Genomic DNA, 13,698 nt, shown 5'->3' with positions numbered 1-13,698 from the left:
GTTTACAAATTTCACCCCGTGTAGTATGACGTAACTGGTATTGCAGCTTTATATCACAGCTAGTTGGTAAATGCGGATCGATGCGCAGACAGACCGCGGTATGCAGGGTAGCATATCAGGTATTAATTATTCTCCGACTCAGCGACCCATTACCAAAGCAGGACTGCCTCTCCCCGCCCAAATCCTGAAAACAAAACGCCTTCGGGATCGACGATATGACTTTGAATTGAAGCCGGGTTCTATTTTACGTACCCACGAGAGAATGCACCCGGTTCGGTGCAACCGGTTAGCCGTAACGTGCGATTCTGTTGTTTGTGGTCACTCTTCAGCCGACTCAATTCGCACGAAGAATGGTAAGCTCGGGGTGCGCCTTCGCCTAAGTGGTGCGCTGGCCGGGGTGCCGGCGGGGTGCGCGATTGATTCCCGCTTTGTTAGCTGTTTTTAACATGAAATACCTACTCGCCGATCCGCCATGGCTTTTCGTTCTTTTCTCCCCTCGTTTTTTTCTCACAGCGCATCGCCTCGATGCGCACTAGAATAACGTACTGTGACGTGTACGAACTCCCGTAAGAGCCGCGTTTTTCATTTCCGTACTTTAATATTCCTGTGGGACAAAAATTTTCAGGACGGTTAGAATTACGCCCCAAATCGCTCGTTTACTAATTATTCACTTGTATATTTAGTTTACGCAGCGGGCGGGGGTCGAAATCCCGAATTTGAAAAGTTCCAGAGGCGACAAATTCCGAAATTTTTGGTGCCGAAAGTTGAAGTAAAGAAATCAAACTCCGAAAAGTGCAAAAATGAGAAAATTTTAAAATCCCAAACATCGAAATTCCAAATTATCGAAGATTTTCGCTTCTGTGAGTTTCTGGCTTGGTGAAATCTCACCACTTGGATCTTTCTTTGTTTTGGATTGTCGATATTTTCACGTTCGTAATCCTGATCATTCCGATTTTCGGTTTTTCTGATTTTTTAAACCCACTCGTTGAGTAACCTACGCTGTGTGAGTATATTCTAATTTTCGGAGTTTTAGTCCATCGAAATTTTATTTTTCGTAAATTTGCCCTATCGGAAATTTACTTTTCGGAACTTAGCTCTATCGTAACTGGAATTTTTGGAATCTTACATCTCGGAATAATTCGTAATTAGGCGCTTTCGAAACTTTTCAGTTTCGGAACTTGAACCCTGCCCCACGAAGATATTGTTTCAGGGTTCCATTAATACAAACGCGTGATACAGCATAGTCTCAATTTAATTGCATCGAAAATCGCCCGTATCCAACAGACATGACTAACGGAAATACTGAAAGCACCTGACTAGTATTACCTACATTGAACGACACCTATCAAACCATCAGCGTGTCTGCTACAGATGCAGTCAGTCGATCCGACCGCCGATCATTTGTCATTATTTTTCTGGACACTTTCGGGTGCGTAATATCGTCAACACATGTCGCTTCCAAGTATCCCCAAATATCGGCATCGGCAGCACGAAGGGCTGCATTATGTATCGCCGTCCCTTAGAAACTCATTCTAAAAAAAAAGCGCCATTCTTGGTTCCGTTATTCAAAAGTTGTACACCAGAGAGACGTACGTGACTGCACTTATCTTATCCGGTGAGATTGTCGTTTCTTGAGCACACATGCAACGTAAATAAGAGTCCGGGTCGCACGGGTCGCGATCCGGTCAGGCATCAGACAGTTAACTTCGGACTGCGAACCATTGCCGATTGCATTTTGCGGCCACATTGGAAATACCTATTTTATACTCGTTCCTCGTCGATCATTCTTCACAAAAGTAATCTGCGCAGGTGTGGACCGATATCAGTCACTATGACAAAAGCTATGGTGTGCCGCGTTACGTTTTCTTTGTACTTCAGAGACAGTGCAGGACGTTACTAATTCGAATAAGGGTTCAAATACTCGCAGCTCCCGATTACGTACAATTAGTGATTACCGGACCGATAGACATGGAAAAACGAAGGGTTAATTAAGTCGGACAACATGAGCACTGCCGATTTGTGGGTGAGAGAATTAGGAGCACGATACGGGCTTGTATTGATCATCGTGATCGTCATCGCTACGTGGGCATATTCGAGATGGTCGAAAGTTCGTAAGGTTTGGTACCGAGATCACCTCGTCGGATTCGAGACAGAATGTTCGACTTTGGCCAGATTCCACAAACGCCGACTCTTCGAGCCTCTGCATAGTCTAGTTTCGGCCGACAGTGCTCTTCGCGATTTGGGACGAATTCGTATCCTTGAGATTGGCGTAAAGACAGGTTCGAGATCCCAAATTCATTTTAAGGGCCCGGCCACGATCAGGAGTGTGTTCCCTTTTCAGGTGAAAATATCCCATTCTACCCAGAAGCCTGTCACCTAATAGGGGTGGACTGGAACAAAAAATTGGCCGACTATCTCTTTCACGACGACTACGCCTGGCGCTTCCAACACGTCTTCGTCGAACGGACTCTCGTCGGCGACGGAAGTCGTCTCAGCCGCGCGATACCTTCCGAAAGTATCGACGCCGTTGTGACAACTAGAACATTGTGCTCGGTCAAATCACCTTCTGCCGTACTTCGCGAGATTCGGCGAGTTCTAGTGCCGGTAATTGGATTATATATTTCTTCTGACAAGGAAGGTATCCAAGGTCAATCTCTCCGATTTCATTTCTTTTGTAATATGTTATAGTAGACCAAATAATATATTGCGAGTGTGACGTTTACCGCCCGAGCAAAGCGAGAGTGTTGACCACACGAGTTAAATTGTCTTCCACTCCTCATTTGCACAATTTATTTTTTTGTCACAGTCCCTTTGAAAATTCGCCTTTCGCACATGCGAAGCGGTTTCAAGAAATTGATATTTTCATGCGCAGTTCACGAGCAGGCTGACATGAAATTTTGCGCCCGCTACAGCGTGCGTGAAAACGGCAATTTTGCACCCGCTTGACATGCGCGAAAAGGGTGTTTCTTTTCGAAGGGATTTGAATACGAAGTACATTTATTATTTACTGGCAATATTTGATTTCCGATTCTATGAATAATTACTTTAATGTATGAGGAAATCATTGTTTTGCAGGGCGGTGCATACTTCTTTATGGAACACACGCCAGACCCTGAACGAGGCACGCTTATTTACTGGCTACAAGCATTTTGGTCTCGATCCAGAATTTGGCCCTACCTCTACGGCGGTTGTCGACCAGATTTCGACCCAATTAAAAGCATTGAATCGGCTGGCTTCAAGGAAGTTCGCTGGGGTAGGGCAACTCTACACGGCGACGTATCAAAACCCCATCATCTTGCCCTTACTCGTCATCACATGATCGGTACGGCAATTCGATGAGCGATTATTGATTGTGATTTGAAGTTGCTGATCATGTATAATTTGCACGTGTACGAATCTGATGACATTTTTTGTGCAAAACTCTACAGCATTATGTAAATAATTCTATAACTTGCCGTGGACACGATACAATTTATTTTACAGGATAAAAAAAAATTCGAGTCTTCGATAGTATATTGTTAAAACTTTAGAACTTATCGTTATGATAATTTTTAGTAAGAAAAATATATAACATATATTACAGATACCCTTAATTTATTCATAAGTTATATACCTATGTTTAATTGTATACTGATACTTTTAACAATTATACTTCTAAATATTAATAGATCTTAGGACCAGTGAACCTGATTAGCAAAGAATTTAATGTTCTTATTTACATTAAGGAAAATTAAATAGAACAAGAAACTAATTGTATTCACATAATTAAACGTCCTGCTTGTGGTTTCAAAACGTGGTGTTAAAAGTTTTTCTCTTTTATTGTTTATTTATTTGACGAATCGGCAACAGTGGCACAAATTATTGACTTATTCTTTTGAATTGATTATGCTGTTACATGCGTTGATTAGATGTGAAGTAGTTTTCGGTTTCGGAATATAACGCAGAAATAAAAGCAAAAAACTATAAATCGTTACAACTGAATCAGTCTTTGATACCAATTTTCTGCACATGTTCTCGTCAAAAAAAAATGTAGAAATTTGCGACCTCGAAGGCACCATAAATTATTTTGCATATATGTGCGCTCCTGACCATGGAAGTTCCTACGTTGACCACCAGTTAACTCTACCGTCCACCACAAATATGATGGCCACGGTGGTTCACTCTTAATCGAAATATCACAAAATTCATAGATTCAAAGTCTTTTGTAACTGTGCGTTTTATGGTATAAGTGCGTACGAATATCATGCTGTTTTTGTAAAGTCTCAACAACGAAACATTAATAACAATATCCAGTAATTATGTATAAATAGTCACAACAGTAAACTGTTTTATTTAAGCATTACTGTAACTTGTGTAGTTTCAAAATAAGTTACGAATAATCAGAATCTGATTCCCAGTATTCTTTCGTGCAGAAAATAATCTTTGAATTTTTTTGTCCAGTTACAGAGATTTTTTTCAATGACGAACGCGTGTCTTTTTCATATACAAGTCCCTGCTTTGTAGGACTCATAGAATCTTTTAATGAATTTGAATTGTAACTCTCATCGTTGTTCTCATTTTTTTTCCTCTGAGAATTCGTACCAGCGCAATTCATGAAGCGGGAAATCGTCGGATCATCATTTTTAAATGACTCGTCACTAGAAATTATCAGAAATCTTTCGCAACCATTGGAAGTTGCCAAGTTTCCATCGATCGCCTCGTCTACCTTATCCATCTCACAAAAACTTTTTCTCCTATTTTTGTAATTTGGTACCCTTCCAAGTTCCAGCTCTCCTTCAGTCCTGACGGAATCAGCACTTGTATTGTCATCAATTTGAGAATTCGATTTTCTCTTCTTCTTCAATCGGGTGTTACCCAACTTCTTCACCACTCCAACCGCGTCCCGGTGCTCTCTTGTACATATTCTTCTCTCATCTTCGGACGATACATTTGATTTCGAGATATTCTTACGTAGTTTTGATCTATCATTCAAAGCCAAATCAATGGGTGTTATAGAGTGCTCCGAATTTTTTTCTGTGAAATTTTCTTTGGTACGTGACATCAGTACAGTTGTCCTGGTGTTGTCAGTCTTGTGAGAAATTGGTAGCTTAGACTTGGGGATATTTTCATCCATCCTTTCATGTGACTCGTTATAATTGTGTATTTGATTATTAGCCGGATTACCTTTCTTCATTTCAAAATGTTTGTTCACATCCAAAGATTGGCAATCTAATTCTTGATCATCACTTCGAAAGCTATCTGCCTTATCCACACATTCATCTTGTACTGGAGATGTCGTTTGTTCAGATTTTGGAGAACTTTTCCCCTTATTTTTCTTGGAGCTTAGCTTTGGAAATGTCCTGGAACTAGCAATTTTTTTGTGTTGCAAACCTCTCCCATTCATGATATTCGTTTCATCTTCTGAACTGCTAGAGACTATTTTATAACGTGCACTATTGAGCTCTGCGCCTTGAGATTTCTTTGGAGTTTGAACTGTACGGTTTTCACCTTGATCGATAAGTTCCGTTCCTCCCGTTTCTCGGACGGATCTCGTTTTTCTGGACGATCGTGATTTCAAACGGCGCGTCAATGTTTCTAAAATATCTTCCTCGTCTGAAGATATAAGATGAAATAATGAGTTTTGTGAATTACAGTTTCTGTTGGTCGTTTTAACCGTTGCCTTTCTATCCTTTGATAATTGTATACTCGTTGCTGCTTCAGGACGGCAACTGATTCCAGTAGTAGAAGCGCAATGAATATCTTCAATTGGCTCGTGAGTTTTCAGAGGCGATAATTTTTGATCTGACAAACGAAGATTGTCGGTAACTAAATCTATATTCTTCGTTAAAATATCATTATTGCTCTTCAAAGATGTCAATTTCTTATTCAACTTTGCTTTGTTCATCTCAGAGTCTCTGTGGTTCAATGATTGCGTAAATTTGAAGTTTACATTATCTTCTTGAACCGAATTGTCTTGCAGCGAATTTTTCTCATCTATGTCTTTCTCAACTGTGTGTAAATTTTCATTCTGATGTTGTTTACTGAGCCATTTCTTGTTATGTTGTTTTTCCAGTTCACCACAACAATTTTTCAGGTGCAGAAAATCATGCAGGATAATTATTGGCTTCCGTACAGTAATTTCTGAACCAAGACAAATATTGGTTGCTTTTACTTTCGTTGGCGAAGAGAAGCTTTTTCTTTTTATTTTTTGCTTGAAACTATGCAACAATGATGTGCTTGCCTCACTGCCATTATCTTCTGCAACTTGAATTTTACTCGGACTCGATGCCAAAGGAGAGTTTGTGTCAGAACATGACTTCAAATCTGTTGCATATAAATTCTTCTTTGCATCAAATATATTTTGTCTTCTACTGTCCATCATCTCGGATAACGAATCAGCTGGCGGTCTGAACACAGAGCCTTGATCATCCTCCTTATGTCTATTCTCAAATTGCTGACTTCCCGTAGGAAAGGATTGCTTCAAAAAGTGTTTTCCAGCTACGCTATTATGTGTTTCCTGAATCCTGTTCATTTCCTCATTTATAATTTCTGAAACATCTTGCAAACTTAGAGAGGAAGAAGCAGCAGCTGGGTCATCACTTTTCATAACTTTGTTCGATTTTGTATGCAAGATTGGCGATGCTTCAAGCAAAGTTTGTTTTGTGGGAGAATCAATTGTTTTTTCTTGACCAAGGTAGATCTCGTCATTCCTTTTCATAACCATACTGTCAGGCGAATCTCTATGCAGCCCTTGGGAATCCTCGGCATCCCTCGATTTAATGAGAGACGATTTTTTCTTAAGCTTATTCTTGGCAGAGCTTGTATTGATGGAGCGATTTTTAAACCTTCGGATTTTCGACCGCCTTGTCAAAGTGGACAACTGTGGTCTGAATACAGATTTTCTAGGTCGACGTGTTGAAGAACTGTCTACTAGTGCCGGATGAATACTCTTTCGGCCAGACTTGCTATCCTGACAGTGTTTGATCATCGGCGTAAGTTCATCACATACATCATGGTTGACTGAGTACAGTTTCCTCCAGTTTGATTTTCTTTTTTGACTAACTGTTACAATTACGTTTGAAGAATGGAATGATATTCCGCTATTATTTTTTTCGTCTACCTTCTCACTTTCAATGGGAAGACTATCTACGGCAGACTTCTTAGACTCCAAAGTAACTTCAGAGTCTTTGTGCTCGTCGGAATTGCACCGTTTGTCAATAGTCCCTATGCGTTCAGCCAAAGACATATCACCCATTGCACTTATTTTATCATTTTCAAAGGATTCTCTTTTGCTAATGCAATTTAGATCCAGAGGCATATTTTTCTGCAATATTGCATTATTGTCTGAGTTTGACGTCTGTTTAGGAATCCCTGTTAACCGTGTCAGCACAACCTTTGGGATTCTGTTACTAACGAATCGACCAATACGATTATTGTTTGTGTTAGTTATATTTGCGATACGAGGGTCCTTATCGAAGGGAAGATTGGCTTTCCTTGTCATGTTTGCATTTGACAATATATAAGCTGTAGTATCAACCGAGCTACCTGATGAGCATGTCCCAAACAACTGCTCCCTACTGCTTGCAAATTGCTTAGTAACGACCAACGATGTTGAAGTTGATAACTGGGATTCATCCAAGCCTGCGCCTTCACTTTCGCTTATCGAAATAGTTACATCCGAATCACTTGCTAAAGCCTCAAAAGCCTGACATGGAGGATTCCCTGTATCAACCCAGTACTGAACTTCTGCTGCAGATTTACGAACTGGAACCCGGTATTCGCACGATCCACTTGACTCAGCTTCTGCATTTAGGGTGCGGATATACAATTCCAGATCGTCAGACACCTGCAAAATTAAAGATGCTTCATGTTTTTCCAATTGTAGTCGTTTATTAGTTGCTTCAGTGATAGCGAGCTTCTTAAATTGGCACCAGATACACTAGCTGTGTCCATTGCACACGTATGTAGCAACAATTAAACGACAGTAAAGATCATTATTAAATATATCACCTGTTCAAAAAATGCACTAGCTGATCGAGAACGATAATTTATGTTTGCTTAATTTTGTATGTTTGTGTGTGTGGATTTCTGTATGTGTACTCAAATTCTGTATATAGCTTCCAGGATAGTCTGAGTTATGAAGGAGGCCAAGCAATGCTTAGGTTAGGTTACCTGAGAGAATTTTTCGAATAGCATGGCCCACTCTTCTTCACGTGCCTGAATGACTTCTGGTATTTCAAATGCATCCCGTTGTTTGTTTTGATTCCCCGTAATTCTGTAAAAAATAGCAAAGCTATTGAAATAAGAAACTTCTAACCAACGATTGCAGATTATCATAACCTGAAAGTATCGATAAACTTTGTTACCGTTCAATCCCTCGCATGTAGGACTTGGAGAGGATGCTAGTATTGCGTAAGCCGTGATCGATTTCCATCTTATATGTAACATAATAATACAGAAAATCAGCGTAGATCGCTTTAGAAAATATAAATAAACTTCCCTCACATCTTCGAATTACATACTAGACAGCAAACACTCGACTCTTCAATCGTGTTTTCAATATTTTGACGTCGTTGACATCAAGTTGACATTCGGAACAGTGATATTCTACGACACTCTTCATCTTTTTCTAAAACACGCCTAAAAAGAAATTACATTACGCAGTAACATGTTCTTTCGTCGTGAGGCATTAATCCTGTGCTAAATTAAATCTGGTGTTTGGAACGGAGCAATAATATTATTAATTTCGAACAGTGCCGAAATTTTTTTTGCAAAAAAAAAAACATTTATTTTCCGCCAGTCCTTGACAAGCCATTGTTTGCTCTCACGGCAGGCAATGAAACTAAACTTACAAAAAACCAGAAACAGCTATGGAGAGCATGGAGAGATGGTTTGACGAAAGGAACGGAACGGAATCTCCCGCGTTTTTTGTAAGATATAAACATTTATATGAATTCATTGATATTTTGTGTATTATTCGTGCGGCTGCACAATGAATATTGTAAAGTCTGTCCTGAGGCGTGAGGAAGGTTTTGGTAAGCTACAGAAACTAATGCACTATCATAATTTTGCGTACAATATTCATAATCTTTCGAAACTTGATCATAACCTTTTTTTCCGGCGACATGTATCGGGATTCAATTACAAATCAGAATTCTCAACTTTTCGAAAACTCTGACAAATACTATTGCAGCATTATGATTAGCAACTTATTGAATAAAACCAGCAATTTCACTATCTCACTACATGCAGAGTTATACAGGGTCTTTCACCTTTGTGGGTACTAATTGTGAAAAAGCCAAACTAGACCATGTCATTTTTAACAATTCGCATCCAAGAGAATGACACTTCGTACAACAGAGAATATATTTAATTAGCATAGAATATCTCAGTACTTTGCCTAACAAATTTAATGATATAATTTCAATTCTTCAGGAGCTTTGAGCGATTACGACATCGCATTACGTCGCTTAAAATGTTATCACAATGACGTATATTGTGGAATATCCCCAAGTCTTGAAACACCAGATTTTAATCCAGAACCACCAGTGTTTGCATGCAAATTCAGCACAACACGTAATAACGAGCATGTGCTTGCATTGGCTAATGAAGATGGCAAAATAGCCTTACAAAACACAACCATTACAGGAAACTTTCACGAAAGACTAGAGGGAACACAGGTAATGTCAAGTTTTGTGCTTAAATGATACGTAATTGAATATGAATTTCTGTTTCTATTTTTAAACTTATGTGTGATATCTGCAGGCTCATTACAATGCAATTTTTGATGTTGCCTGGATGCCGGGTGAAATGAAGTTGGTCACAGCATCCGGAGACCACACATCGAAACTCTGGGACATATCGCAAGAAGAAATCAAGCAGATGGAGTGCTTTCAAGCCCATACAAGAAGTGTTAAAACTGCAGTTTTTCGACACCAAGACAAAGGTTTGCTAAAATCTATAGAGAATAGTGAAAATGCGTTTCAGGTCAATGGTGCCAAAAAAAAAATTCTGTTTATATTTCATGTAGATTCAGTTTAAGCATATCATACTTCATCGATGAACGATATTTGTTTTCAAACCAGCGGTTTTTGCAACCGGAGCTCGAGACGGTGCCATTATGATATGGGATATCAGAGCAAACCACACGCACCATCCCAGACCAGACAACTGTATATACAACTCGCATAGCATGGTGTCTGCAGGTGGGACAAAATCGCGAAAGAGACGTAGCCAAGCTTCGCGCGCCCACAGTATTACCAGCCTCGTTTTTCAGGATGATTTCACACTGATATCTTGTGCTGCTGGTGACGGGTATGCATGACATTCATTTCCTGGATCAATTTATTCATATTATCCAAATTGCACGCAAAGTAGTCATCATTATTACAGTTTAAGTCGCTGCTGATGAATCTTTAATTTCTGACTCAAGAATGTGTCCGATGCTTGACAATTGGTGGAACTGATTCATATCTAATGAGGGTTGAAATTTTTCTGATACACAGGATCATAAAGGTGTGGGATCTTCGAAAGAATTATTCGTCGCACAAAAGAGACCCAGTGGCAAAAAATATATTACAATACACTGGTGGAGGTTCAAGAAACGGTTTTACGTCGTTACTTGTTTGCCCTGCAGGCGTTGTGCTGTATGCCAGTTGCATGGATAACATTATTTATGCGTACAACATAGCCACATGTAATCCCAAGCCAGGTAATACCACATCGATACACTTCCTATTCCATGCTTTGATAACTCATAATCAGTAGAACAGATTAAGATTGCTCTGTTCTGAAACAACAGCTCACTTTTGTGCATCACAGTTGCAGAATTCTACGGACATCAAAATTCAACCTTTTATGTCAAATCCTGCTTAAGCCCAGATGGCCGTTACCTTGCCAGTGGATCTAGTGACGAATTTGCATACATTTGGAATACCAGCAAACCAGGACGCCCATTGGTTAAACTTTCAGGGCATACCGCCGAAGTGACTTGCATTGCGTGGTGCAGCATCGGCGAAGCAAAAGTATAGCTTGCGCAATTGAAAATCCTATTCTGTTGAAAAAGAAAACTTTCCAGATAGTCAATTTCTTCACTACTTACTTATACGTGTTACAGATCGTTACTTGTTCTGACGACTCCAGACATAGAATATGGCGAGTGGGTTTGGAACATAAAGGTGATAACTCAGAAGTAGAAATACAAGGAGAGGCAAACCCAGTACCAATTGAAGACGCTCTGAGCCATCTTGTAGGTGGCTTGGAAGCAACACCAACTATATCTTGCCAATGGATTCATTGTCAACAACAGACCCCTGGCTCTGATACTACCGTTGGTATACGAAAATATTTGAATAATATAATGCAACAAAAGAATTTTACCACTCCAAACAGTTACTTAGCCACAATTGCTATTCTAACTTCCTCCCTCCGTTCATCTCTGGCTTAAATTGTAACTGAGAGGCTCTATTTATTCACGAAAAATTGCGTGTTTTCGGCAATTGGAAGATACCTTCACTCTTTTTAAAGGAATGATAAAATTTGCGATTGTAAGTGCTAATGTTGAAGGGGCCAGTTCAATAATTAACAGTTTTCTTCCAGGTCCTTCTTCGGGTCCTCCAAGTTCTACTGAATCAGTTGAAAGTTACAACTGCAGTGAAAAAAAGGCTCTGACGCCGTCGACCAAGAGACGATACTCACAAATGACAGCCGATGAGCTAAGATTCAAATTTGAATCAGTTTTATCGCCGGTTGAGGAAAATCTCGAAGGTGGTAGCGCGAAACGTCTGCACATAGAAAACCGAGGAGCTCGAAGACTATTCAGCTCAGCAAACGAGTGCGGACGAACACTGAGTGCAAATTATGACTCAGATGAACCTGGACCAAGTTCGTCTACGGTAAACGATCGAAGTAACAGTGAAGTTCCGTTTTCCCCGACTCTAAATCTGCCCAATTACGTCATAGACGGTACTGCGCCGCACTTGCTACAAATATCCCCACAAAAATACAAAGAAAACGTTGACTGGTTAACAAAAATACGTAAAGAAAAATTCGAACAGAAGTCGAAAGCTGGTATAGGGGAACTGACTAGTCCTAAAGCAACCGCGACGGCAGTACGACGCTCAGCAAGATCACGATCAACAGAACCACGGAAAACGATTAAGGAGCCTTCTCTCCTTAATTTCTTTAGAGTATCAGGCAAGGAGTGCGAGAAGGAACTCTGCGTTACAAGTGACAATTTAATTTCTTCACAATCTGTGCCATCCGATGACGCGAAGCAAAAAATAGAAACGGAAAATGCTTTAAGTTGAAACCAGTGACAGATCTGAGATCGTCTTCAACGAAATATGAAAACATGGACATTACAGTACAGTGAAACGCTCCAACCCAATACTCTTTTGTACAAAATTGCCAGTATTATTATGTAAAAATTTGTCGTGATACATCCTGTATCCGTTACACCTGGTCGTAATGATTTGCTTCAACTCAAGGTGAACTCCTATTTTATTTCTTACCCGTTGTTATAGCAGCTAATATTTGTTCTGTTACTAATGTCAGTATGTTTGTGTTCATTTTGTACGAATTATTTTAACCTATAGGATATTGTGCACTACGAGAATAATTTGGAGGTACAATTCATATCGATACATAGGCGTATAATCTCATTTAAGACCATTCTACAATACCCAGGATGAAAAAAATTGTAATGAAAATGCCGGTTCAACGAAATCGTTAGTTTTGTTGTTGTAAATAGTCATACATTATTTTTTATACGAAAAACGTGTTTCAAATATAAGTAATAAATTGTTTCTTATTACCAAATGAAATTGAACTTGTATGTAGAAAACCCGGTTGAAAAGCCGAAAACCGGTGAGACATTTCCCCTTATTAACATATTTCCCTTATCCTACCTACATTTTCGTTTTTTACAAAGTTTTGTACGATTTTTTTTTTGTCCCAGTTTATTTTTAGCAATGTTTTAGATAAAAGCTGTAATTCAATAACTAGGGGATTTCAAAGAAAATGTCAGAAGGGTAAAAAGTTGCATAGGTTCACACTGGAGTAACTCGGATTTTTCCAGTATTAAAAAAATTTTTTTTACAATTTTGGGATGGGACTCGGATGAGTGGAAGGTCAATTTTTTCGGCTGAAACATGGACAACCATCGTCAGTTGAGTTGTTGTGTCTCAAAAACTATCAGATTTAAGACGAAATATTAAAAAGAAAAAACTTCAGTCTTTTGAACTTGCTTTTTGACGCAAAAAAATAGTCAATCACGTCTCTGAGCTCATCTTTACGAGATTTCGTTGTAAAAAAAAAATTACATTTGCGCCGACCAAGACCATATTTATCGATATATTCACTTTCTTCGCTATATTGCGACATGACATATCTTTATTTCTTTAAGCAAAAATCATAACTCGTTTTCAAATATGGATTTCTTTATATTTAGCCATTTTTACACGTGAAAACTTTTCAAAGCAGGAAAAATTAAAAAAAATTATACCACGCAGTTGCTGGAAATGTTCGTACAACAAAAAAAAATCGACAGGATCGTGTAGAGCAATTGTTTACCTTCATAAGGTCAATGCGAAGCTTAAAAGTATTTATTTTTCATCTAGAGTTTGTGTTTACATCGTATGAAAGTCACACAAAGTATTTTGGACTCATTTCAACAGTCTTATATGTGATTGATACGTGCGATTAATACGTGGTCAACAT

General features: G+C 39.1%; 3 protein-coding genes across 5 annotated transcripts; 2 read left to right on the top strand and 1 right to left on the bottom strand.

The window, feature by feature from the left end:
• Nucleotides 1–1,705: 1,705 nt before the first annotated feature.
• On the top strand, nt 1,706–3,339 carry LOC107223979 (methyltransferase-like protein 7A). Its single transcript, XM_046734053.1, has 3 exons — nt 1,706–2,279; nt 2,342–2,604; nt 3,076–3,339. Exons 1-3 carry the CDS (start codon nt 2,003–2,005, stop codon nt 3,337–3,339), a joined length of 804 nt encoding a protein of 267 aa, XP_046590009.1. The 5' UTR covers nt 1,706–2,002.
• An 80-nt stretch (nt 3,340–3,419) lies between these two features.
• LOC107223976 lies at nt 3,420–8,679 on the bottom strand. 2 transcript variants are annotated; one of them, XM_046734051.1, is made up of 4 exons: nt 8,502–8,679; nt 8,346–8,413; nt 8,152–8,254; nt 3,420–7,825 (listed from the first exon to the last, which is right to left on the bottom strand). In XM_046734051.1, the coding sequence occupies exons 2-4, from the start codon at nt 8,411–8,413 to the stop codon at nt 4,370–4,372; spliced, it is 3,627 nt and encodes a 1,208-aa protein (XP_046590007.1). In that variant the 5' UTR covers nt 8,502–8,679; the 3' UTR covers nt 3,420–4,369. The 2 variants fall into 2 exon arrangements, with proteins under 2 accessions (XP_046590007.1, XP_046590006.1); XM_046734050.1 differs by having other exon boundaries at nt 8,346–8,659.
• Nucleotides 8,680–8,795: 116 nt separating this feature from the next.
• LOC107223991 (protein lethal(2)denticleless) lies at nt 8,796–12,772 on the top strand. Of its 2 annotated transcripts, none has more exons than XM_046734052.1 (8): nt 8,796–9,014; nt 9,415–9,654; nt 9,740–9,925; nt 10,065–10,293; nt 10,485–10,690; nt 10,801–11,003; nt 11,096–11,312; nt 11,578–12,772. In XM_046734052.1, the coding sequence occupies exons 1-8, from the start codon at nt 8,972–8,974 to the stop codon at nt 12,285–12,287; spliced, it is 2,034 nt and encodes a 677-aa protein (XP_046590008.1). In that variant the 5' UTR covers nt 8,796–8,971; the 3' UTR covers nt 12,288–12,772. The 2 variants fall into 2 exon arrangements, with proteins under 2 accessions (XP_046590008.1, XP_015519372.2); XM_015663886.2 differs by having other exon boundaries at nt 9,415–9,659; nt 9,745–9,925.
• Nucleotides 12,773–13,698: the final 926 nt, after the last annotated feature.

This window comes from Neodiprion lecontei, chromosome 3 (genome assembly GCF_021901455.1).
Source record: "Neodiprion lecontei isolate iyNeoLeco1 chromosome 3, iyNeoLeco1.1, whole genome shotgun sequence".
Lineage (NCBI taxonomy): Eukaryota > Metazoa > Arthropoda > Insecta > Hymenoptera > Diprionidae > Neodiprion > Neodiprion lecontei.
Note: the sequence above shows the minus strand (reverse complement) of the source record. Positions and strands in the feature narration are given on the sequence as shown.